The 24616-nt window shown below is 34.9% G+C and overlaps 1 protein-coding gene across 2 annotated transcripts in view; it reads right to left on the bottom strand.

The window, feature by feature from the left end:
- Window positions 1-22362, bottom strand: part of LOC131899055 (uncharacterized) — a 372739-nt gene extending 350377 nt beyond the window's left edge. For both annotated transcript variants that reach the window (XM_059250423.1, XM_059250424.1), the window contains exon 1: window positions 22284-22362. In XM_059250423.1, the coding sequence (XP_059106406.1) occupies window positions 22284-22362 (79 nt within the window). The remainder of the gene's footprint in view (window positions 1-22283) is intronic.
- Between the last annotated feature and the right edge of the window lie 2254 nt (window positions 22363-24616).

Genomic DNA, 24616 nt, shown 5'->3' with positions numbered 1-24616 from the left:
CATTAGAGCACAATGATTTTTTTTTCTAAGAACAGAGATTTTTTTTCAAGACAGGGTTTCTCTGTGTACATCTGGCTGCCCTGAAACTCTGTAGAGCAGACTGATCTCAAACTCACAGAGATCCATGGAGCAAAGATTTTTAACATGCCTAGCTTCAAAGTAAATATGTTTTTTCTTCTTGCTTGATGTTTTATTTTTCACGGTTCCTACTCTCCTCCCTCATCAAAATTTCCCCTTACAGTGCACCTCCACTGAAGTTTTATTTTTGAGGGGGAGTTAATATGCAAATGATCATCATTGATTTTAGTGAGGTGCTGATTGCTGTGTGTACCCAACATAATAAAGATCCTCTTAATTCAAGTTCAATGATACGTTAGCCAGGTAACAAAATGAACAAAATACTTACTATATGTACAGTGTTAGGACCAACTTCTTTCAACTTTCTCATTGTGTTGTTCGTTTGTTTGTTTTTTGTTTTGTTTTGTTTTTGTTTTTTGTTTTTCAAGACACGGTTTCTCTGTGTAGTTTTGTTCCCTTTTCTGGATCTCACTCTGTAGACCAGACTGGCCTTGAACTCACAGAGATCTGCCTCCTGAGTGCTGGGATTAAAGGCATGCACCACCACCGCCCAGCATCCTTTCAACTTTCTCAACCCATGAAGATCTTATACCTAAACACTCTCCTAAGTAATAAATTAATTTCATATCTAAGCATATTACTAAGTATACTACAAAAGTACCAGCATATTTAATGATTCACATTTTGGTTACTGGTTACTTTCTCTAATTTATTTTTAGTATTCAGATAACCTATAATGCTGAATTGCTATACCCCTCCTAATTTCATTAATGAGAGCTACCATTTCTCACTAATGAAAATAACATCAGGGGTCATTTTATCTATGTAGTTATTTAAATTGATTATTAGCAAAGCACAGAATTAGAAAAAGTGTTTAGAATTTAAAAAATCAAAATATTTTACCAAAAGCTTCTTCAATATGAGCTTTATTTAATATTTTCGTAACAAATTTATGTAAGATTATACAGCATTGTGGGATTAGAGTTTCTAGTCACTATGTTTAGAACTTGGCAGAGTTAATATCAGCATCTTTTTTTTATGTGTAGTTGCTGGTAATGGAACCCAAGGCTTTACAAATACTAGGCAAACACTCTATCACTTAGCTATATTGCCAATCCTAGCAAGCCCCTTTTGATTGAAATCCATTGGGTAACTTTTCTAAAAATATCTCATTCAACTGTATCACCCCAGTGAACATAATCTCAATGAGCATCTGATAAATGAGAAAGTCTAGGGTTCCCAAGACATCATTCCAAACATGAAAATATCATGTAAGATAAAAGCTACCCATGACATGAAATTGATGTAGGTGTTTGCCAATCCACACACAATCTCAAATTTTCTTTTGTCAATATACCTCTTCATTTTCTTGTGATATTTTCTATTTCTGACCAAAAATTAGGTAGTGTGAAATAATACCACTAGTGCTTGCTTCAGTAGCACATACACTAAAAAGTATGTGTCTTTAAAGGGCACTGGTGAGGCTAAACCAGCTCTGTCATGAATTATGTGAGAAACACATAGATAACTTTAAATTTTCACATCAAAGAAACAGGAAAATTAATATTAGTAACACATCATTCTAGACTATATCTAACATGCTCTTTTAACATGTTTCCAGCATGAAAATTTTTTGAACTAAAACTCAAATGATGTAGAAATTAGCATGTTCCATGTGCAATGACAGGCAAGTTTGTGAAGGTAGTTTCAACTGATCACTTTTATTCCAAACTTTTTCTTATCATTTATCAAGAATTTAGTACTATACATTCCAAGTCCATCCATTTTCCTGAAAATTTTATGATTTTATTTTCTGCTTAGAGTTGAATAATATTCCTATATATAATTGAGTACCCATACATCTGTTGATTGACAACTAGGTTGATTTCCTCGCTAGAGTGAATAAAGCAGCAATGAATATGGAGATGTAAATATCTCTATGGTAGGCAATGGAATTCTTTGGGTATACGCTCAGGAATGAAATAGCTGGGTCATTTTGTTTTGAATTTTTTGAGGAATTTCCAGACTGACATCAGTTACTGATGTAATTACTGACATAATTATTAATTTGCAACTCCACCAAGAGTGAGTAAGGGTTTCTCTCTCTCCACATCTTTCCAATATTTGTGAGATTTCTTGATGACAGTCATTCTGACTAAGGTGAGGTGGTATTTCAATGTACCTGTAATAGAATTTCCCTAATGGCTAGTAATGTTAAACACCTTTAACAGACTACTTGTGTTTATTATTTTTGAACCATCTCTTCAACATTACCCTATTTGCTGATTGGCACTTTCTCTGGTATCAAATTTCTATCATTATTTATAAATTCTGGTATTAGCCCCTGTCTATTTTATAGCTGGTAGAAATTTTCTCCCATTTTCTGAGGTGTTTGTTTTGCTGATGATTTCCTTTGCTGTGCAGAAACATTTTATTTTCCTGTGGAGTCATCTGTTGAATTTGGGGCTAGTTGCTGTGCTATTGGTGTTCTATACTGAAAGTCCTTGAGTATACCAACACTTTAAGGAGTATTCCCTATGTTTCTTCCTGAAGTTTCAGCATTTCAGAATTGAAATTAAACTCTTTGACCCATTTTGAATTGATTTGTGGATAAGGTGAAATATATGAATCTAATTTCATTCTTCTTCAGGCAGATAACCAGTTTTAGCAACACCATTAGTTGAAAAGGATATCTTTTGCCAAGTACATTTTCACCTCCTTTTTCAAAAATTAATCACACAATTTAAAAAAGACCAAGAATTTGAGAGAGAGTGCAGGGAGTGGTGGTGCATGGAAAGGGTTGGGGAAGCGAGGAAATGACATAATTATATAAAATTTTTATAAAAACTAAAAGATGCCGGGCGGTGGGGGCGCACGCCTTTAATCCCAGCACTCAGGAGGCAGAGGCAGGTGGATCTCTGTGAGTTCGAGGCCAGCCTAGACTACAGAGTGAGTTCCAGGAAAGGCGCAAAGCTACACAGAGAAACCCTGTCTCGAAAACCAAACCAAAAAAAAAAAAAAAAAAAAAAAAAAAAAAAAAAAAAAACCTAAAAGATAATACAAAGATTTTAGTCACACAATCTCAGAAAGAAAAAACTTGCATATTCTCCCTGATGTAAACCCTATCTTGTACTGTGTTTCTGTGGATGCATGCCAGTGTGTGTGTATGTGTGTGTGTGTGTGTGTGTGTGTGTGTGTGTGTGTGTGTATAAGCAGATACATATGTAGGTCCAGAATAACATATAGAAAGACAAACAAGAAGGGGTAAATATGATGATAAGGAAAGACTAAATGCAAGTAACAGAAACTTTAATCATGAGAGAGGCGATAAAGCTAATTTTTTCTAGTTTTGACTCTGTCATGTATTTGAAAGTAAGGAGTTAAAATTCAGTTTGAAACTCTATAGCTTGAAAATGCAATTCTAACTGTATTGAACTTCATTGAAATGTAAAGTGTTTGGGTCTGTTTAACTTCATTATGTGATTTTTTTTTTAAATGTACAAGTTCTTTATAATAAAGTTTCACCAAATTAAAATATAAACCTAGGTTATTCAGCTGCCCGAGAGAAAACAAAAACTAGCATGAATAGTAATTTTTTAAAATATTTTAATTGTTATATTTCCAATTACAATGCACCTGCTGAGAGAGGCTAAATGACACCCAGAGGCTCTCATGAGAAACTGACTAGTAAAGGTATACTCAAGAAATGACTAGTGAATAACAGTTGACTTTGCTATCTCTTGGTATCTACAACTGAAAATCTAGGTCAGGTAAGAATGCAATGTGAGCACTCATGGTTGAATGGAAATAATTTATTGTAACAATGAAGAGAGTAACTACTAAATAACAATGAGGTTGTTACATGGAAAGCTGCATTGTTCCTTAGGAAACAGTCACGTTCACCCACCAGAAATAAGTCTGGTTATTTGAGATAAAAAAGAAAACACTAGAATCAAAAATAATTCTCAGCATGGAAGACCCACCCAATACTTTAGTCAGATCCTCTCATAGGCAGAAGAGTAAAAGAATAAAATAGATTTTAGCCTAGTAAATCATCTGACATATATAACAAAAAAGTGATTATGTTATAAGAGTAATTATCATCTGAAGATTTAGTTCTTTATTTGCTAGTATCAAAAACTGAAAAACTATAGAAGTTGATTTTTGCATATTTAATTAATTTTTAAAGGTAGTGCTGTCCATAGACTGAATAGCTTATACAATAAAATTTCTTACAATTTTGGAGACTGGAAGTCTAAAACAGAGTGCAAGCATGGTAAAGTTTAGAAATGACTTGCTTTGAAAATGGCTGTTTCTTGTTATTTAACAGGTTGACAGTGAACAATATTCATAATTTTCCTCTCTTTGAAAAGAAAAGAGAATGGTGTGCTGCTACTTCTAGATCTAGAAGGTATAGATTATCATAATAAAATATTCAGGTCATACAACTCAAATGCCAATATTAATGTAAATCTTCCTGTGTGATTCTCACTCAAGATTGTATGTTTAGAAAGTATACCCTGCTAGAAATTTATAGTAATAATGTAATTTTCATAAATTTATTCCCCAAAAGAAATAATTGTTTAATGAAAAATAAAATAATTTAATTTTGTTCATTTAATACCCGAAAGAATTTAATTGGGAAAAAGTACACACACATTATGGCCAATATAATAAATTGTCTACAAGCAAATGTTTCAGAAGGTGCTCTTTCACATAATAAAGAAACTGCTTTACCTGCTAAGAAAGCTTAGGCAGTATTTACTCCTATGAATAGAACTAAAATATGTCATCAGGAATATCTCTAATTGTGATATCCTGAAGGACCAATCTATTTCTTCATTCAGAAATGTCACTACCCTCACAAAAGAAATTCAAGTTCTATATTGGAAAAAAGCCTATATTCCCTAAATGTCAAGGATTAATCAAACAAGATGGGAACTTAAATAGATTTGTATTTTGAATAAAGACCTTAAAACACCTTTATTTTGTTCCTAACAACAGAAAACTGTACAAAATACCCTTAATTTACCCAGGCATAGTAGAGCATGCCTGTAATCTCAGTTCTTTGGAGAGAGTAGCAAGAGGATAGGTGAAAGTTTGCATACTGCCTGGTCTACGTAGTGCATTTAAGGCCAGCCAAGGCTATACACAGTGAAACCCCATCTCAAAAAGCAAAACAAAATCTTGCCATTTTTCACTCTCTCAAACTCTTATTTCATTGACTGTAAGGTAGTATCTGATAATTATTTTTCTGTTTTCCTCAATATGCCTTTAAATGTTACAGCTGGATGACTCCAAAGGTCTTTATACATGGTGATTATCTCCTGTAGAATTCAATCTACAAGAGAAATTGAGTGAATCTAATTCCAAAATTGCTATTTCCTCCCTTCTTCCATCTGTTATTACAACAAACTTGTGAAAATCATAAACTTCTGCACTGTAACATGACTAAAAATAAGAATGCCATGAATGGTACAAAACAAGTCTGCTTACAATTTCTATTATAGTGAGACCATGAGAAATAAGGTGAATAGGGCCCCAACTTTGAATTAGAAGGACAGTAAAATGCTAGAAACTGCCTTCTAAAATCATTGTTAAAGAGTTGATGTATTACTTTAACTCCTCCTATGAAGATGGTAGTTCATGACACGCTACAGTGGACTTGTATTAGACACCTTTATGTGTATATGTGCTTAGCTGTAACAAATATAAAAAAAAGAGAAAGTAGGGAGTGTATAACAGAGTAATACTGCTCATTCTGCGGCCAGGAAGTGAAAGTGGAGGAAAAGATCTGGGGACCCACAAAGACATAGCTCTCATAGCCTGAAAGAGTACCTTTTATGTATCCCTTCCCAGTATTTACTTCCAAATACCTCTAAAGGCCATAGTTTTAACATGGATCTTTGAAGGAAATTCCAAAGTCAAACTGTAGCAAATCTAGAACTAATACATAGGTATATTTACATCACTTAGAATATTTAGCTGTCTGTATGATTTGCCCCATAATTATTTTAAATCTTTCAGTACATAGATGCCACCTACTTTTATCTGTGGCATCTATGAATGTAAAGATGACAGCATAGACTCTTCCAAAAACTTTATTGGGATTTTAACATTCTCAATAGTACTTCTCTGGGAACATTCCTTACCCTTATTATAACCAACTATGAAGCATAACTGATACAAAAATTCTATATGACTTCTTCTTGAGTCCCTTTTAGTACTAAACACCATGTTCTACATATAGTTTTATGATATGAAATTAATACTGAATGAGATAATGTGTAAAAAGTAGATAAAGGAATTAGATTTGATCATTATTTTGATACATTTTGCAAATAACACTTTCATAGCGAATTTGGTACATAATTTGTTAGGGAAATAGTGAAAATTCTATCTCCTCCCTACAGTAAAATCTTTTCACATTTTAACCACTGGTAGAGTCAAATTATCTTTTGCCAACAAACAGAAATATAATATGCTTTGAAAATGACACTTGGGTCTTCCAATATTATAAAAGTAAAAGGATATAATTTTGTATGCTCATGTGTATAAATTTACATAGAAGCATATAAAAAGTTGCTTCTGGTAAATGGACTACAAAGCTTATGAATTACTCTTATTCGTTTATTCTTTTTGGCTGTTTTTAATACACAACACATATTAATTTAATAGTTCTAAATACATCAACATGTTTATTAAATAAATACAAAAGCATCCCATCAGAACTTCATGTCAATAAGTAATACTGAAAGAAGTATTACCTTTATTATAAAACGCTGCTTCCAGTTAACTACAGATTTTAGAAATAGTCTAAGTCATTTCAAAATTGAAGTATCAATATTGAAAAGTCCATGCATATTAACAAGCATAACATTCATTAAATTAAAACTCTTGTGGTATATAACATCAACATTAGAGCTGGAAATGACAAGGAAGGTCCATGCTTGATAATATACGTATACAAATCCTCAAATATCACTGTAAGGTATTTTGTATTTAGGAGGAGGGAGGGAAAACTGTGGTCAGTATGTAAAATGAATGAAAAAATGTTAATAAAATAAAATTAAATTAAAAAAGATAGGATTTTTCAAATAAAATGTCACCCCAAAAAGTTAAGTTTTGTATTTCTGACTCCTCTAAAATATTTCTATAAAATTAAAATTTTCCTTATAGAAAATTAACATATAACATACTATATCCCACAGGCATGGAAAATGATCAAACAAGAATTGACAATGTTCTAGTGTGTGGGGCGTTTACCCACCAACCCCACAGCTCCCCAGAGTTTTCTTGAGTGTGAGCAGCAGGAAATATTAGATAGAAGGATTTATATTGCAGAGATAAACAGATAGAAAATAAAGGATAGCCTCGAGAGGGCCTGGAACCTTTTCCAAAGGGGCCCTGACTGTCTCTGCTCCAGGATATTTATAGAGATGCCAAGGGGTGGAGCAAAAGACCTCCTCCCCCAGCACAGCCAAGTGCAGACCATCTCAGACACCTGCACTCAGGCCTGTGGTCCTAATCATCCTCTATGCGGACCTGCTGGGTAAAGCCACAAAGAACCCGAGAACGGGCTCCCACACTAGTGCCAGGAGTTTAAGAAATTAGGGGAATTCAGTCAGTGTCAAATGTTCATAACAAATAAATTAATTTAATGAGAAGCAAAATGTTCTAATGATTTGTCAGAGATTATATGATGAGAATACTGAAAAGCTCAACTCATAGAAACAGCATTTATTCTCATTTTTTTGATCTTCCTTCCTCCCACCAGCTCTCTAGTCTACATTAAATGAAGGAATTATATGTAAGTAAAACTTTAAGTTACATTTGTATTTCTTCTAAACTGAATCAACAAAAATATTCATTATTAATTTTGGACATATTTTCACCTCTTAACAATGATAGATACACATCTTCTATTATGAAAGACTTTCCTTCATGTACTGAAATAAATCCTTGTCTTTTTCCTTTTTATACATGGTATTCATATTTGCAACACAAATAAATCTTTCTTGATGTTTCACTGAAAATTATGATTAGTGCTCTTCAAAGTTGATGTTACATAGACACATGAATTTTTACCTAATTTCAATGCTCATGATCTTAATATAGTATATGGTCACTTTGATAAAGCAGAGACATATCAGTATAAAACTGTCTCAATTTCATAAAATAATATGGGAATTTTTTCTTAAAATTTATTTCATTTAAAATTATTTGTACACAGGTGTGTCAGAATGTAGGTATGTATACATGAGTGCAGGTGCCTAAAGAAGCCATAGGCATCAGAATGCCATTTAGCTGCAGATACATACCTTTATTAGCTCTTTCGTGTGGAGCTGGAAATGAACTCATGTACTATATAAGAGCTTGACTGCTAAGGCATCTCTTCAGTCCTCACACGAGAAATTTTAAAATGATTCTGAAATCCTAGGATTTCTGTACTAGATATTACGAATCAGAGAATAGCAGCAAGTGTGATATACTTGAACAGTATCAGGCATCAAGAAACCTTTATCTATGTCTGTAGTGGGTAGCCATTCCAGCTTTGATCTGGAAGTTCCAACCCCCATTGAGACTTGGGCAACTGTCACGCCTACAAGGCGGGGCCAAGGGAGGCGCCTGAGACCCGAGATCTGGATGGGCCAGCGCTCTCTCTGTTCCAGGACCTTGAACGGTGGAGGCAGACCGAGCAGAGCTCCAGAGAACACAGCTGGACTTCAATACACCTTCCCCAGACCCCGCGACCTACCTATCCCTTAATTTGTAAGTTATGCCATTAAATAAATCTCCTTTTAACTACGTGGAGTGGCCTTAATAATTTCACCAATATCTGGCGCTCAAGTGGGGCAAATTCCAAAGGCCTGGGTGGCTCCCACCCTCAGCCTCCTCCCCGGCTGTATTTCAGGCTTTGAAATAAGCCAAAATATTCTGTTTTTAACAGGCCTACAATCAAGATAATCTATTATCCTGGGGATATGATTTGTATATTGTATCTGGGGATTTTACGACATGTTCTTAGTATACAAGTAGCGATAGGACTTGTCATCAAAATAAACAAAAAGAGAGAAGTAAGCTTGAGAGAAAGAATGAAGTGGAAGAGGGGATAAAATGCCTAAACTCATATTAAAATATGATTAATGCTGTGTAGTGTGGTTTCACCATCATTACAGAACTGAAGTAGTTAATGTGGGGATGGTTTTCTCACACAAAGATGTTGGGTCATTTTTTTTTTCTTTCCTTTCACATTCTCACTTGCCCTTCTGCCCTCTATTATAGAAGGATACAAAATGTCAGATACTGACACTTTGCACTTGAACTTCCCAATCAACAAAATCTTAAACCAAATTAAGTCAGTCCAATTTCTTACAGATTTTCTTAAAATTTTACTAACACAGCAGAAAATTGATGAAGACACACACACAAAAAAAAAAAACATAACAGACATCATGAAAAGAAAGACTCAACTTGAACCTTTTCTAGATTTCAATATGGTGGAAAAGAAATGTCAAACTCTATCTCCAACTGCCTACACAGTCCCATCTAAGATGGAGAAAACTATTCAAGGGAGGCAGATTCACTAAAACACTGTGACTTAAGCCAGATATTGGACATCCTTCTCCAGGGTCTAGCCTACTGGGTCTTCCTAACCCTCCCCTTTCAATATACCATCCTCAAATCTCCAGATACATCCAGGGTCCTATATCCAGTTCCCCTGATTAATCTGGCCACCCCTGCCAGCACAACAGCCATCCTCCAGGATTATGCTAAAACCCTGAATATTCCTCAACCCATGGACATTTCCCATACCATATCAAACCCAGCCAGTTCTATTCCTACATTCTAGGCTTGGACCAGGATACACATCAGCTACACCACTCCAGACCCCTCTGTCCACCTGACTTCATACCGCCTATGCCATTTTCTACCTCTAGCCTGAACATACTAGCACATCCTCTCTTCTGCCCCATATCAGACACAGAACCAACAAAACTTCTCTGCCCATATCAGACACAGAATTAACAAACGTATTCTATATACACAGATCTCTCTGCAAAAATACAAAGAATATGGATGATCAAGCCACTATCTCCCCTCCCAGACCTACCATCCTGTAGAAATGTTTGTCAATGAGAATTACATAGATGATCATTTGGATCTAGAATTTAAGAGAATAATAAACTTTATCAAAGAATTCAAGGAGTTTAAAGAAACAGTTCAGTGAAATTAAGGAGAAAGAACTTAAGGGGAATAAATGTCTGTGTGATGCCCAAAAAAACATAAACATAAGGCTAATTGAAATGATGAAGACAATCCAGGACTTGAAAACATAATTTAACAGAGATAAAAACAATGAAGAAGAGTCAAGTTGAAATGAAGATGAGATTAAGAAACTCAGTAACAGCCGGGCGGTGATGGCACACGCCTTTAATCTCAGCACTGGGGAGGCAGAGCCAGGCAGATCTCTGTGAGTTCGAGGCCAGCCTGGTTTACACAGCGAGATCCAGGACAGGAACCAAAACTACACGGAGAAACCCTGTCTCTAGAAACAAAAAATGAAAAAAGAAAAGAAACTCAGTAACTTAACTAGAAAATTCAAAGGAAATCTTTAAAAGTAGAATGAACCAAGTAGAAAATAGAGTATCAGGCAGGGCTTGATGATAAAACACAGGGACTAGATAAAATGAACAAAAAAATAAGAAAAACTTCAAAACACAGAAAAGAAACATATAGTAAATATGAGAAACAATGAAAAGACCAAACTTTCAAATCAGAGGCACAGATGAGGGAGAAGAATCCAAGGTCAATGGCATAGACCAGATCTTCAACAAGATCTTAGAAGACATCTTCCCCAAACTGAAAAAAGACATAGCCAAACAGATAGAAGTGCATATAATAACAAATGACCAGAAAAGAAAATCTCAACAATATACCACAGTTAAAACACTAAGTATAAAAAACAAAGAAAGTGCATTGAAAGCTTCAAGAGGAAAAAATAGTCATATATAAATGAAACTCCATAAAAACAATAACTGGTTTCTCAATGGTAACTTTCAGTCAGAAGACCCTGGAGAAATGCATTCCAAGTCCTAAAAGAACATGAAAACAGAGCTAGACCAATATATGCAAATATCCACCATAGTTAAAGGGGAAAGAAAAAAATTTCCGCAATATTAACAGCCTAAAAAAATTATATTTAACAAACCAAACCTAAAGAAAATACAGGAAGGAATATCTTGTGATTAATAAAGAAGTAAGCACAGCCAAGAGACTGTGAAGGGAAATATAAAGCCATAATTACTAAAGCATAAAGTACCACTGAGAACACAAAAACTACCACCAAAAATCAACACCATGATGACCACAATTAACACACATATTTCAATAATTACTTTATAAATGGCCTCAATAATGCAATCAAAAGACACAAGCTGACTAAATGGATTCAGAAACAAATCTATCTGTCTCTTGTCTATCAAAATAAATCCTAGCTGTAAAGGTAGGCAAAAAATTTACCCCAATTAAATCGTACCAGGAAGCAAATAGGTGTTACTATCCTAATATCTGACAAAACAGAATTCAAACTAAAACTAACAAGAACAGATAAAGTGAAGCATTTCATTCTAATCAAAGAAACAGCCAAGAAGACATTCCTATCCTTAACATATCTACCAAACTTTTCTGATGTACTCAATTTCATAGAAAATATACTTCTAGATTTAAAGGCACAGATTAACATCAATCCATAAGTTAGGTGATTTCAGTACATCACTTTCTACAATATACAGGTATTCTGAACAAAAAATAAACAAAGAATCACCAGAATCAATTGATGATATATATCAAATGGGTTTAACAGAAATCTAAAGACTTTTCCAATCAAACACCAAAGAAAATACATTCAACTCAGCAGTACATGAACCTTCTCTAAAATAAATCACAACCTGGACATAGACTAGAATTTTATGAATTCAAAAAGACTGAACTCCTTGTAGTCTATTCTCAATAAAATGCAATAAACTTAAAATTGATAACAAACCACTATGAAATACACAAACTAATAGATAATAAAAGAATCATCACTGAATGATGTGGATGGGACAAAAGTAAACTAAGAAATCAAAACTAGCCTGAAATATTATGAAAATGAAAACACAACAAGGCAGAATCGCTGAAATACACTGAAAACTGTCTTATGAGGAAAATTTATAGCTCTGTGTGTTCATAATAGAAAATCAGAAAGAGCACAAGTAAATGATTTCATGGTGCAACTCCAAACTTTGGAAATCTATGAACAAACCAAATTCATACCCAGTACATGTCAAAAAATAATTAAAATTGGAACAGAAATGAATGAAGTAAAAACAAAAACTACAAAGAATCAGAAAATATAATAGATGATTCTTTGAGAAAATGAGCACTATTGGCAGACCCTCTGGCCCAACTAACCAAAAGAAAAGAAAGGATGTCAGTTAGTAGAATCAGAAATGAACTGGTAAACATTACAATAGCTACCAAAGAAATTCAGAGTATTACAAGGAAATATTTTAAAATCCTATTCTCCATTAAGTTGGAAAACATAAAAAAAAGATGAATTTCTAGATTCAGCCAAACCACCAAAATTAAACTAAGAAATCAACAGCCTAAACAGACCCATAACAAATGTGGAGAATGATGGTAATCAAAAGCCTTCTGCTGTGGGATGTTCTGTATGGCAAATGTGTTGCTGATTAGTCAATAAATAAAACACTGATTGGCCATTGGCTAGGCAGGAAGTGTAGGCGGGACAAGGAGGAGAATAAAGCTGGGAAGTGGAAGGCTGAGTCAGAGAGTCACTGCCAGCTGCTGCCAGGACAAGCAGCATGTGAAGATGCCGGTAAGCCACGAGCCACGTAGCAAGGTATAGATTTATAGAAATGGATTAATTTAAGCTGTAAGAAAAGTTAGCAAGAAGCTTGCCACGGCCATACAGTTTGTAACCAATATAAGTCTCTGTGTTTACTTGGTCGGGTCTGAGTGGCTGTGGGACTGGCAGGTGAGAGAGATTTGTCCTGACTGTGGGCCAGGCAGGAAAACTCTAGCTACAAATGGCGTCCAACGTGGTGGCAAGAGTTTCCACCTAAAAACTGAGAAAAAAGATTCTAAAACGGAGCTAAAAACAGCTTCCTAATTGTCTCTCTCAAATGAGCAGCAGCTGCTGGTTTGAGCTACTGGTGGGTTCCTGGCGTGAGTGCTCGACCTGCAGTATGGCAGGAAAGAGGCCTCTGCAAGTGGCACATGAAGCTGCGTGGTGGATATAGTCTTTGCTAGTACAAAACAAAAAAAGAAGTTTCTGGACTACATGCTGCTTGGATAAAAGTATAGACCCACGATAGCTCCCAGAGCTGGTGGTAAACGTAGCCATGTTGGGAAGCTGAGGTGGGCGGAGCCAGCAGCCACAGCTGCTGCAGTTAAAAGCAATAAATTCACAATAAGACAGATTCAGATGTAATAGTTTACAATGTGTATAAAATATACATAGGCTTGAAAGAGACAAAAAAGGTGATATATACAGTTATATAAACAAATACATAGTTTTAAAAAATAAAGTCTTTAAAGAGACAATAAAATTAATATAAAAAATAAGCCACGTAAGATGAATATTACACAGAGAATCTGGATTGTGTTGTCTTTGGGATTTTTAACTGCAGGAAAACATTTGATCATAAAAGATGTTGAGTTAAACCAATATGTATATTTTAAAGATACCTTGACTTCAAAATTTGGATGTAAGGATTTTTGCTTTGGAAAGGAGACTCTGCTTTTGTTCCCACAGAAAGCCAAAGACTATGGATTTGTTCCAGATTAAGATACATCAGGTTTGACCAGCCAAGACCCCCCTGAAAGGTCTCTGACGACACCATTGCCCAGATGATCCAACATCCAGAATGGTTTGAAGGCAATTGGCTCAGACAATACAGCTTCATGGACTAGTCCATAATCCTAAAATTTTCTGTGTGTCCCCATAAGATACAGTGCCCCCCTCCAGCAGGAAATAATAAGAGAAGCTATGCCCAAATTCCCAAATTATATGTAATTTTACTTTGTTAAGGTTAAAACCTTCCTTTTTGGAAAAAAAAAAGAAAAGGGGAAGTGCTGTGGGATGGTCTGTATGTCAAGTGTGTTGCTGATTGGTCAATAAATAAATCACTGATTGGTCAGTGGCCAGGCAGGAAGTATAGGCAGGACAAGGAGGAGAATAAAGCTGGGAAGTGAAGGGCTGAGTGAGAGACACTGCCAGCCGCCATGATGACAAATAGCATCTAAAGATGCCGGTAAGCCACAAGCCATGTGGCAAGGTATAGAGTTATGGAAATAGATTAATTTAAGCTATAAAAACAGTTAACAAGAAGCCTGCCACAGCCATACAGTTTGTAACCAATATAAGTCTCTGTGTTTACTTAGTCAGGTCTGAGTGGCTGTGGGACTGGCAGGTGAGATTTGTCCTGACTGTGGGCCAGGCAGGAAAACTCTAGCTACAGTGATTATCATTCCAGATGTCAAGATATATTAATATTTGACAAAGATGCCAAAAACATACACTGGAGAAAAGAAAGCATCTTCAACAAATGATGCTAAGGAAACTGGATGTCCACATGATAAAGAGTGAAAATTAGACCTGTTTCTATCTCTTTGCACAAAACTAACACTAAATGGATCACAGATCTAAACCTGAAACACTGGAACTACCTGAAGAAATAATAGCCAGTATCCTACTTGATACAGATATAGGAAAGGACATTCTGAATAAAATTCTATTTGCCCAGGAATTGAAACCAACACTTGACAAGCAAACTTTGTGAATCTAGAAGTCTTCCACACAGCTAAAGAAAACAACTATGTGAAGAGGAAGCACACAAAATGGAAGATATTCTTTGTTATCTATACATCTGACAAAGGATTAATATCCAGAATATATAAAGAAATCTAAAAACTAAATAACCCATCCAAATAATGGCCATGAGACCTGAACAGTAGATTCTCAAATGATGAAAAACCTATGACTAAGACATAGCTCAAAAATGTTCATTTTCTCTAGAAATTAGGGAAATGTAAATCAAAACAACACTGTGATTTCATCTAAGCCCAGTCAGAATGGCAAAGATAAGAAAACAACAAGAAGGCTGTAGGAATATGGGGGAAAGGGAACCCTCATACACTGTTGGTGGATGGCAAACTGGTCCAGCCACTTTGTAAATCAGTATGCAGAGTTCTCAAAGAGCTAAAAATAAATCTAGCCGCTGTGCAGTGGTGGCTTATGCCTTTAATCCCAGCTCTTGGGAGGCAGAGCCAGGTGGATCTCTGTGAGCTCGAAGCCAGCCTGGTCTATAGAGTGAGATCCAGGACAGCAGGTACCAAAATTACACAGAAAAGCTCTGTCTCGAAAAACAAAAACAAAAACCAAAACAAAACAAAACCCAAAAAAAGAAAAGAAAGAAAAATACCACTCCTTGGCATGTACCCAGAAGACTAGATATCCTATTCCAAAGATACTTGTTCAGACATGTTCGTCGATGCTCTATTCACAATAGCTAGAGAATGGAAACAACCTACATGTCCTTCAACTGGGAAACGGATAATAAAGATGTGGAATATATACACTACAGAATACTTTTCAGCTGTAAAGAAAAATAAAATCATGAAATTTGCAGGTAAATGTGTGGAACTAGAAAAGATTATATTGACTGAAGTAATGCAGACCCAGAAAGACAAATTTCCCATGATTTCTCTCATCTGAGGCTTCTAGCTCCAAATCTTCTATGTAAGTATATATCCTGAGCTAACTCCAGAAAACAGGAAAGTAAAAAGGAATCACTGTTAAGTCTGGAGAGTTGGGGGGAGGGGAGCAATAGAAGGTAATAGCAGGATACAAGTGATCTGATGAGGAAAACTGGAAAAACAGGGAGGATTATAATTAGGGAGGGGTAGGAAAAATATAGAAGAAGGAGGGAGGAGGTAAAATATCTATAATGCATATACATCGGTGTATAAATATCAAAGTAAATGATATTTTCCTATTTGGGCAGACAATGCTTCCTCCAAAAATGAAAGACCATCTAACAAAAACCCAACAGCAGATATGAGAAGTCCTCTTTTGAGATGCTGTTCAGAGTTGCCCAAAAGACTCCCAAAATGCTACAGGATACTGCTATTGTCATTGTTTGCCCCCAAAAGAATATTTCTTACTACAAAGACACATGCTCATCTATGTTCATGGTTATTCTTCACAATGGCTAAGACATGGAAAAATCCTAGATGCCCATCAACTGATGAATGTTTAATGGAAAATGTGTTACCTAAATACAATGGAATTTTACTCAATTGTAACGAAATTATGAAATTCACACGTGAATGGAACTGGAAAAGACTGAGTGAGTTCTCACTCACATTTTTGTGTTTAATTTGGAGTACCTGTAGAATGATTAAAATAAAAAAAGAAACGACAGGTAGACTGGAGTAACAAAGATCTTGAGGAAGGAGGACAAAAGAATACAGGGGATAGGAAGGGGAATGGGGAATAATGAGGAGGAAGGCTTAGGATGGGGTAAAGGAGAGTGTTGGAGGGTGGGTAAATAACACTAAGATGTTTGAAAAATCCAATGGACATATGGAAGCCTATTATTTTCTAAACTTCCTAATATAATGAGATTTTAATTGGGAGTTACCCTATTCAGGTACTATGCTCACCTCAAAAATCCATAAACTACCAAAAAAAGTACAATGCCAGGTATGAGATACTTTATTTCAAGGGTCAGAGAAGGCCCAGAGACTCCCCCAAACAATATAGCCTATTGCCATTGCTCTTGGTTGTCCACCAGAACTTGATGGAAAGACATTGTGTATATCCTCACATCAAGTACAAGTTGAACTCAATGGGTTTTTTTGTTGTTTGTTTGTTTTGAAGAGCACACTAATTTGAAAGGTGCAGAGGTCAGAATGGACCTTAGAGTAGTTAGAGGGAGGTATGAAGCTTGGGTATGAGAATACATTGCATGAAATTCTTAAATAATTAATAAAATACTTCAGAGAACATAAACTTGGGTGGCTAGGGAAGGGGAAGACAGACTTTGGAGAACCTGGGGGAGTGTGTATGACCTAAACATATCTTCAGATGCAAGTACACAGCCTGAAGTAACCACAGATGTCAGGAAAGTAAACAGGGACCTTGGTGTGGTGGATCACTAAAGAGGGGAAAACAAGGTTACAAGTAATTTGGAAGTCACAAGTGCATAAAATGGGGAAGCACTTTTACTGGGGTAGGAGGAAGTAAATACAAAAGGAGAAGGAAGAAACATGGTAAAATAACACTAAGGAGGTCTGAAAAGGCTGTAAAAAACCATATTATTATCTATTTAGCTAAATTATATATAATACATGTAAGTCTGTGTGTGTGCATATACCTATGCAATCCAAATGAAGTTATTAAACTTGAACTGACAATACTTTGCAAAGGACCATAGATTGTCTAGCAAAAATCCCAATACCATCCATTAGAAACCCCCTTTGGAACTGTTGGTGAGCAAAGTCCAAGAGACCCCTCCTCCAAAAAATACAGACTATCATTTTGCCCTTGGATACCTCCTACAGGGGGAAGGTAACTTCCTACTGCTGAAGACACCATGCACTTTTGACATAAGACCCACAGGATCTGAGTTGGATATCTGACCTGAGAGCTTCCTTTCTGAGGACTAGCTTTCATACTACAATCTTCCAATGAAGAGAAGCAACCACCATTCATTTCTACCAGCTGCAATGCCTATAAACAATAATGATACATATAAAGGCACAAAAAACCTAAGGGTGCAAATAGTGGCACTCATACCTTGGTGGTAGCCAACAGGTCTTTAATTGGACTTAAGGCCCACCCAACAGGAGGACAATCATGTCTGTTACTAGCTATCAAGAGGGAGTAGGTGGGATACATGAGAGTAGAGGTAGGAAAGGGAAGAGGAAAATGATGCAATCATATTTTAATTTTAAAAATAAAAAACAATAAAATTTAAAAATAGAGAATGCAAAACAATGGGCTATAGATCCGAACAGAGTTCTAAAACAAAGGAATTAAAATGGTTAATAAATACCTAAAAATATGTTTAGCATCCCTAGCAATTAGGGAAATGCAAATTAAATCTATTATAAGATTTCATCTTACCCCAGTCAGAAATGCTAAGATCAACAAAACAACTAACCACAAATACTGGAGAGGATATTGGAGGAAGGGAACCCTCATTCACTGTTGTTCGGATCGTAAACTAGTACAGCCAATCTGGAAATCAGTGTGAGGAATTACAAAAAAAAACTAAAAATCAATCTGCCATATGACCCAGGTTGACATATGGCCCAAAAGAATTGACATCCTACTCCATAGATGTTTGCTTGCTCAGCCATATTCATTGTGCTCTATTCACTAAAGGTAGGAGATGAAAACAGCCTAAATGTCCTTCACCTGGTGAACAGATAATGAAAATGGGGTTCATATACACAATGGGACACTACTCATCTGTAAAGAAAAATGTAATCATGAAATTTTCAGGTAAAATTGAAACTAGAAAATATTATATTGGGTGTTATATTTCAGACTTAGAAAGTCTGTGTCATATGCTTGCCCTCATTTATGGATCCTAGACACAAATCTTCAGATATGAGTATATAACCTGGAGTAACCACAGAAACAAGGAAAGTAGAATGCAACCATGTGGAGCAGGGGGTTCTAGAGACTGGAATAACAGGATATAAGTGCTAAGAAGGAAGAAATGGGGAAAACGGAGGAAGGCCATTAATTGGGGTATAGGAAAGGGAGGAGAGAGAAATAACACTAAATATTTGAAAAATGTATGGAGAATCATATATTATTTTATATTTATCTAAAATTACACATAATGCATACAAGCATATGTGAATACACACACATAGTTTAAATGGAGTTGTGGAACTTGGGATGATAATGTTTCTCCCAAGAGCCACAGACAAAATTCTCAGTATCAAGTACCAGAAGCCTCTTTTCATCTTGTTTGTCAGGAGAGTCCAACATGCTACCAACACAATATAGCCTATTCCTATTGCCCTTGGTTGTCTCCCGGAAACTGAAGGTAAGCCCTTATTCCTGAAGACAACATTGTTCAGACACTGGACAAACTTGGAAGATTTGAGATGACTCTGATCTCAAAGCCTCTTTCCTGAAGACTAGCTCTCATATTACCAGAAGGAATTGTGCAAGATACCGAGAAAAGGAAGTAACCAATAGTCTTATCCATCTGTGATGCCTATGAAACACAAAAGTGGCCAACAGGGCAAAATAACCTTAAAAGTCTAATAGTGGCATCCATATCTTCATGGTAAACAACGGCTGTCTCATTGGATATAAGGTCTGCACAACAAGAGGGAAATCATGCATAGTATTGTGAACCTAGCTAACTACCCATGGTTAATGAGTTCATGGACCCTAGAGAATAAACTAGTCCAGCTACTTTCTTAAATCAGAATAATTCTTAAACGTATTCTAAATTCTTATCCTTATATCCACACAGAATGTAGCTCTCAGATGTCATTAAAGAAGCTTCTTTTTCCAGCAGATGAAGAACATTTTAGAAATCCACAACTAGTCAAAATACAGAGAACGACTGTGATACAGTCATATACCTAGAACATACTCCTTACACATATTTCCTTTAAAGGAACATTGTAGAAAAAGGATGGGGAAGATTGTAAGAGCCAGAGGGCCAGGACATCTGTTACGTGATTGTGTCTTCTAGATATGGCAGGCAAGTCAAAATCATGAACTCAACAACATGGATGTCTAAACTAGACCAGAACAGTGACAATACCAGTTGGCATGCCAACATGGAAGGGGGAACTCTCACTGGGCCTCACCCCTAGAAGAAGAGCTATAGGCAATTAATGACTGATAAAAGAGGGTGAATTCATCTTCCCAAGGGATCAAAGCCTTAAATGGTTTTCTAATACCAAGTGCAAGTTGTGTTTATGTATTTATTTGCCCAAATGTGTATATAAACATATATGTTACAATAATTAAAGAAAAAGATGCCATAAATTTGAGAGGGTATATGGGGAGGAAAAGCTAGAAGGAGAAAAGAGGGGTAAATTATGTAATTACATTTTAATTTAAAAATGCAAGTACCTGAACTTAAATATGCAGCACTATATATGAGTAAAAATCTCAGATTAACCTGTTGTTGTTTTCTTTTTTAAAGTTATTGGAACATTCTAAAATAAAGGTTACCTGTAAACTCCCAAATCTTCTCAGAGCTGAGGGAAAGGTCTCCTGTAAGTCAAATTTATTTTTTCTCTTCATATAATGGAAACCATTTACATTTACAATAATTTTGTAACGTGATGAATCAGACAAACTCAAAGCTAAGATTATAGTAAGGAAAAGGTCTTTGTTTATTTGGTGAGAGAATGAAAAACATTAAAGTCAGTTGCCTATAATTCATTGTCTACTAATTTTAATTACTTTCTTTTACAAGTACTGTTACAAAATATGCCCATATCATCAAAAAAAGTTAACTAAGAGTGCTACCTTGAACATGTCTTGATGTAAGGGTAATAGTATAGAAAAATTGAGATGGGAAATAAAGTTATTATATCATCAGTAATATTATTTAATGAGCATATACTATTCAATAAGGAATTGTCATATTATATACAAAGATAGAAAACATTATTTCAGTATCTTCAAATAATTTAAAATTGTATAAAAATAGATAAAATATGACTTCATAAATACATAAATATTGAGCCACAATTAGAATGACTGACAGAAAGTGTACTGAGAAAGAAAGGAAAAGTTATGGGAACACAGGGAGCATGGAATTTCTTCTTACATTATTACTGTCTTCATTAGTTTATAAATTCAAAGTATGAAAACTAAAAGAAGATAATTCACAGAAACAAAGATAGAAACAGCAATGAAGAAATTAAAATTTCTTCCCAGAAGTAGGAACCAAGTTGCTATTTCTTAAAACACAAAGTTATAATGGCTTTAGAGAATTTCATTTTCAGAGACTAAAAATTATAAACATTAGTATTAAATAAATGTGAAAAAATAAATGGAATGCTGTGTTCACTTGAAATGCTTCTGCATTAAAATAATTTGATACAATTGAAATTATTTATTACATACATTCATTGATAGATAATTGCACCATCTCAACTAAATATGAGGAAATAGTAACATATCAAAGATATTTTATAGATGAATAATATAATTTTTATACATATTTTATTTTCATCTATGTATTCCCTGATCCAACTTACTTTACATAGCAGAATATCCTAAACCATCATTACCAATCACTATGTAAAGAAAACGTTTCAATGTCTCAATGATTCATATTATCTTTAGAAGAGTTTTCATAGTTTAAAAAAAAAAACTAAGGACTGACTGCAATTTTGCCAGAGTATTCTTTGATTTGATAGTTATACAGAAAATTGAAGAAAGACGTCTTTGGTTCTCTCCTTCTTCTCAGTAAATGTATTATTCACTTAATATCTGTTAACGTGAACACCATGTGATGGGCTTAAACTTCTCTCTCAATGGTTAAAAATATAAAGTGTAATAAATTTTAATTGCTAATAAAATTAATTACATTTAACTCTCCTTTCATTCCACTTATTCCCCTACATTGCCTATCCTCTTCCTTTCTATAGAATAATGCATATCATATCAACTAGTGTTCTATATTTATATGCTGCCGTTATTTCAGAATGTTTTCATTGTTTCTAATAATTACGTTAATTATATTAATACATTAGTTTAATTCTAATTAATACATTAATTCCAGTATCTACACAAGAATGGCACTAATTAAAACAAGGAAAAATGTTTATGCATGTGAATGTGTGATCACATGTATTATTTGAAATTGAACCCTGGCACTTGCATATGCTAGGCTAGCTTACTGACACTATATCCTCACCCCAAACATGAAACTATTCTCAAAATGTATTTACAGAAAATAAAGTGGTGTGTCCTTAAAGTTACAGAGTTCAGGTGGAAACTTTAAATACTGAAACATCATCACTGAAAGGCTGAAAAGTGCCATTTTTGTGTACAAAAAGTCTGTAAAATGTGTTCAACTAAAAGATGAAGTGTGACATGGAGAGACAAGAATAAAATATGTTTCAAGAGATCTTACCTTCTACCCACATACGAACTTCAGTGGGAGAGGATGTCACAACAGGATCTCCCTGGAAATAGCGAAACAAGCGTGCCATCTCTCAGAATGGACAGAGAAAATTTCAATACCTAAGAATGCAATAGTAGAACTTAATCAGGTTAATTCTTTATTTATTCATACACTCTAAATTCGTTATCATATATTATAAGGTGTGGAAGTTTGGGGAAAATATTTGACCATTAGTTAATAATTTAACCATTATTTACTGAGCAGCTGTTTAGAAAAATACAAAAAAATTCAATTAAATATCCCAAACGATTTGTTTTGAACTGAGAAGGAATTAAAAGACTCCACTAAAAAAAAGATTTAAAAAATACATGAACCTTAATTAACTTTAAAAGTATAATTTAAAAAAATGTTAAGAACTGTATGCTTATCTGCACAGAAAACAGCTTCATGCAGCAGGTGGCATCTGAGTCAAACCAAAGAAAACTAGACAAAAGGGAGCCATGGAGGAGATGATAGAATTTGCCTCACCTACAAAAATTAGATGTAAAATGCTTTCTGGAACCAAAATATTCATCCTGAAAATGTGAATCCTTATTAGTCTTGGTAATTTCGAAGCCCCCTGTCCCACTCCCCATTTTTTTTTTTTTTTTTTTTTTTGCAGCTTTCATGCTGCATCACTCAACTCCTAATCCGTACGTTAAGCAAAATCCAAGGCAGGCATGATTGCAAATCCCAGTACTTGGGAGACAGAGGCAGAAGGATCAGGAATTCAAGCTCCCTCTTTTGGCTAAGTAGAGAATTCGAGGTCAACGTGGGCTATGTGAGACCATGTTTTAAAAGACAAAAAAAAAATTTAAAACCAAAGAAAACACAAAATGGCATATTAATAACAACTTAAGAGATAAGATTGTGATATTGTGATAGTAAAGACACTCTCCAAATCTGTTTTTTCTTTTCCTTTCTGTATTTTAACTAAATTTTATTATTATATAGAAGTACTTTACAAAATGTAAACAATATTCATATTTTAATAGGTGTTCTAAAATAAACAAAGAAATTCTCTAAAAAATATTCAATATAGGTCTCACATTGTGATCCTAAATAAGGAAGATCAAATTAATTAATAAAACACCATTCTCTCCCTCCTCACTTAGCCCAATTTACTCAAACCCTTCTTTACATAATTATTTCTTGGATTACTAAAAAATATTTTGTTTACTTGTACCATGCTCTTCAATAAAACTGAGTTTGAATTGGACTCTCAAATTGAAGAAATGGCATGGGCTAACAAGATTTCTAGAACAATGCTGTCCAATAGAAGAACATTCAGCAATGTCAGAATCTTCTACATTAGCGCTGTTCAATATGGTAATTATTAGTCATATATGATTATTGAGCAGCGAAAATTGTAGCTAATGAGACTTGTGGGCACAATATATTTTTTGTTAAGTTAGTTCACTGACAATTTCATACATATTTGTAATGCATTCTGATTATTTTCACCAACATTTCTTATCTCTCTCTCCCCCTCCCCCATTAGTCCCTGCCTCTCCCTACCTGTCTCTTTCCCAGAAACCTGACTTCACTTTGCTTTGTGACCCATTCACTTTAACAAGAGCCATCTATCCATTAAGCCTGTTCACTGGAGTATGGTGGGAGTCACTAGAATTAGCTTTAATTGTACTTTAATTTATTAAAAAATAATGATTACTACATTGTCAACACAATGTTAGAATTTTCAGTCAAGTATTAGGGTCACACACTTATTAAACCAACTCAAACTACTAAGGCTACTAATGAAATAGATCTGAAAAAAATCTTGATGCTTACTGTCAGACCGCCAGCTGTCTTAAAATACAGATGAAAGCAGCAAGGAGTCCACCAGCACGAAGTGTGAGGATAGCAGAGACTATACAGAACAGAGAGAGTGGGAGATAAAGTAAAGATTTAGGTAAGCACCACTGGTGAACTATAAAATCTTTCCTTAGTTACTATGAAAAGAATGAAATTTATATTAGTATGACACTTATGAAGTGCTGGCATTCTGCAGAAAGTTTGTTCCAATAAAAATGAAAATATGTCATTCCATTCAAGTACATTTGAACATTCAATAAGTAAGTGATGTGTGCTTACTATATGGCAAGCAAGCATGGGGAATTTCACTAGTTTAAAACACGTAGTTCTGCTGTGATTTTGTAGCATCATCTACAGTCCTCTAATTTTTTTTTTTTTAAACGGGTCTTCAGCATGCAATGGGGATAATTTCCTCCATTCTTTTTTCTCTAATCTACCCAGATGATTTGATTCTTGCCTTTCTGGCACCCACTGCTTTTTCTTTTAAC

Source organism: Peromyscus eremicus, chromosome X (assembly GCF_949786415.1).
Source record: "Peromyscus eremicus chromosome X, PerEre_H2_v1, whole genome shotgun sequence".
In the NCBI taxonomy this organism is placed as follows: Eukaryota; Metazoa; Chordata; class Mammalia; order Rodentia; family Cricetidae; genus Peromyscus; species Peromyscus eremicus.
This window is presented reverse-complemented; position numbering and strand designations above follow the sequence as displayed.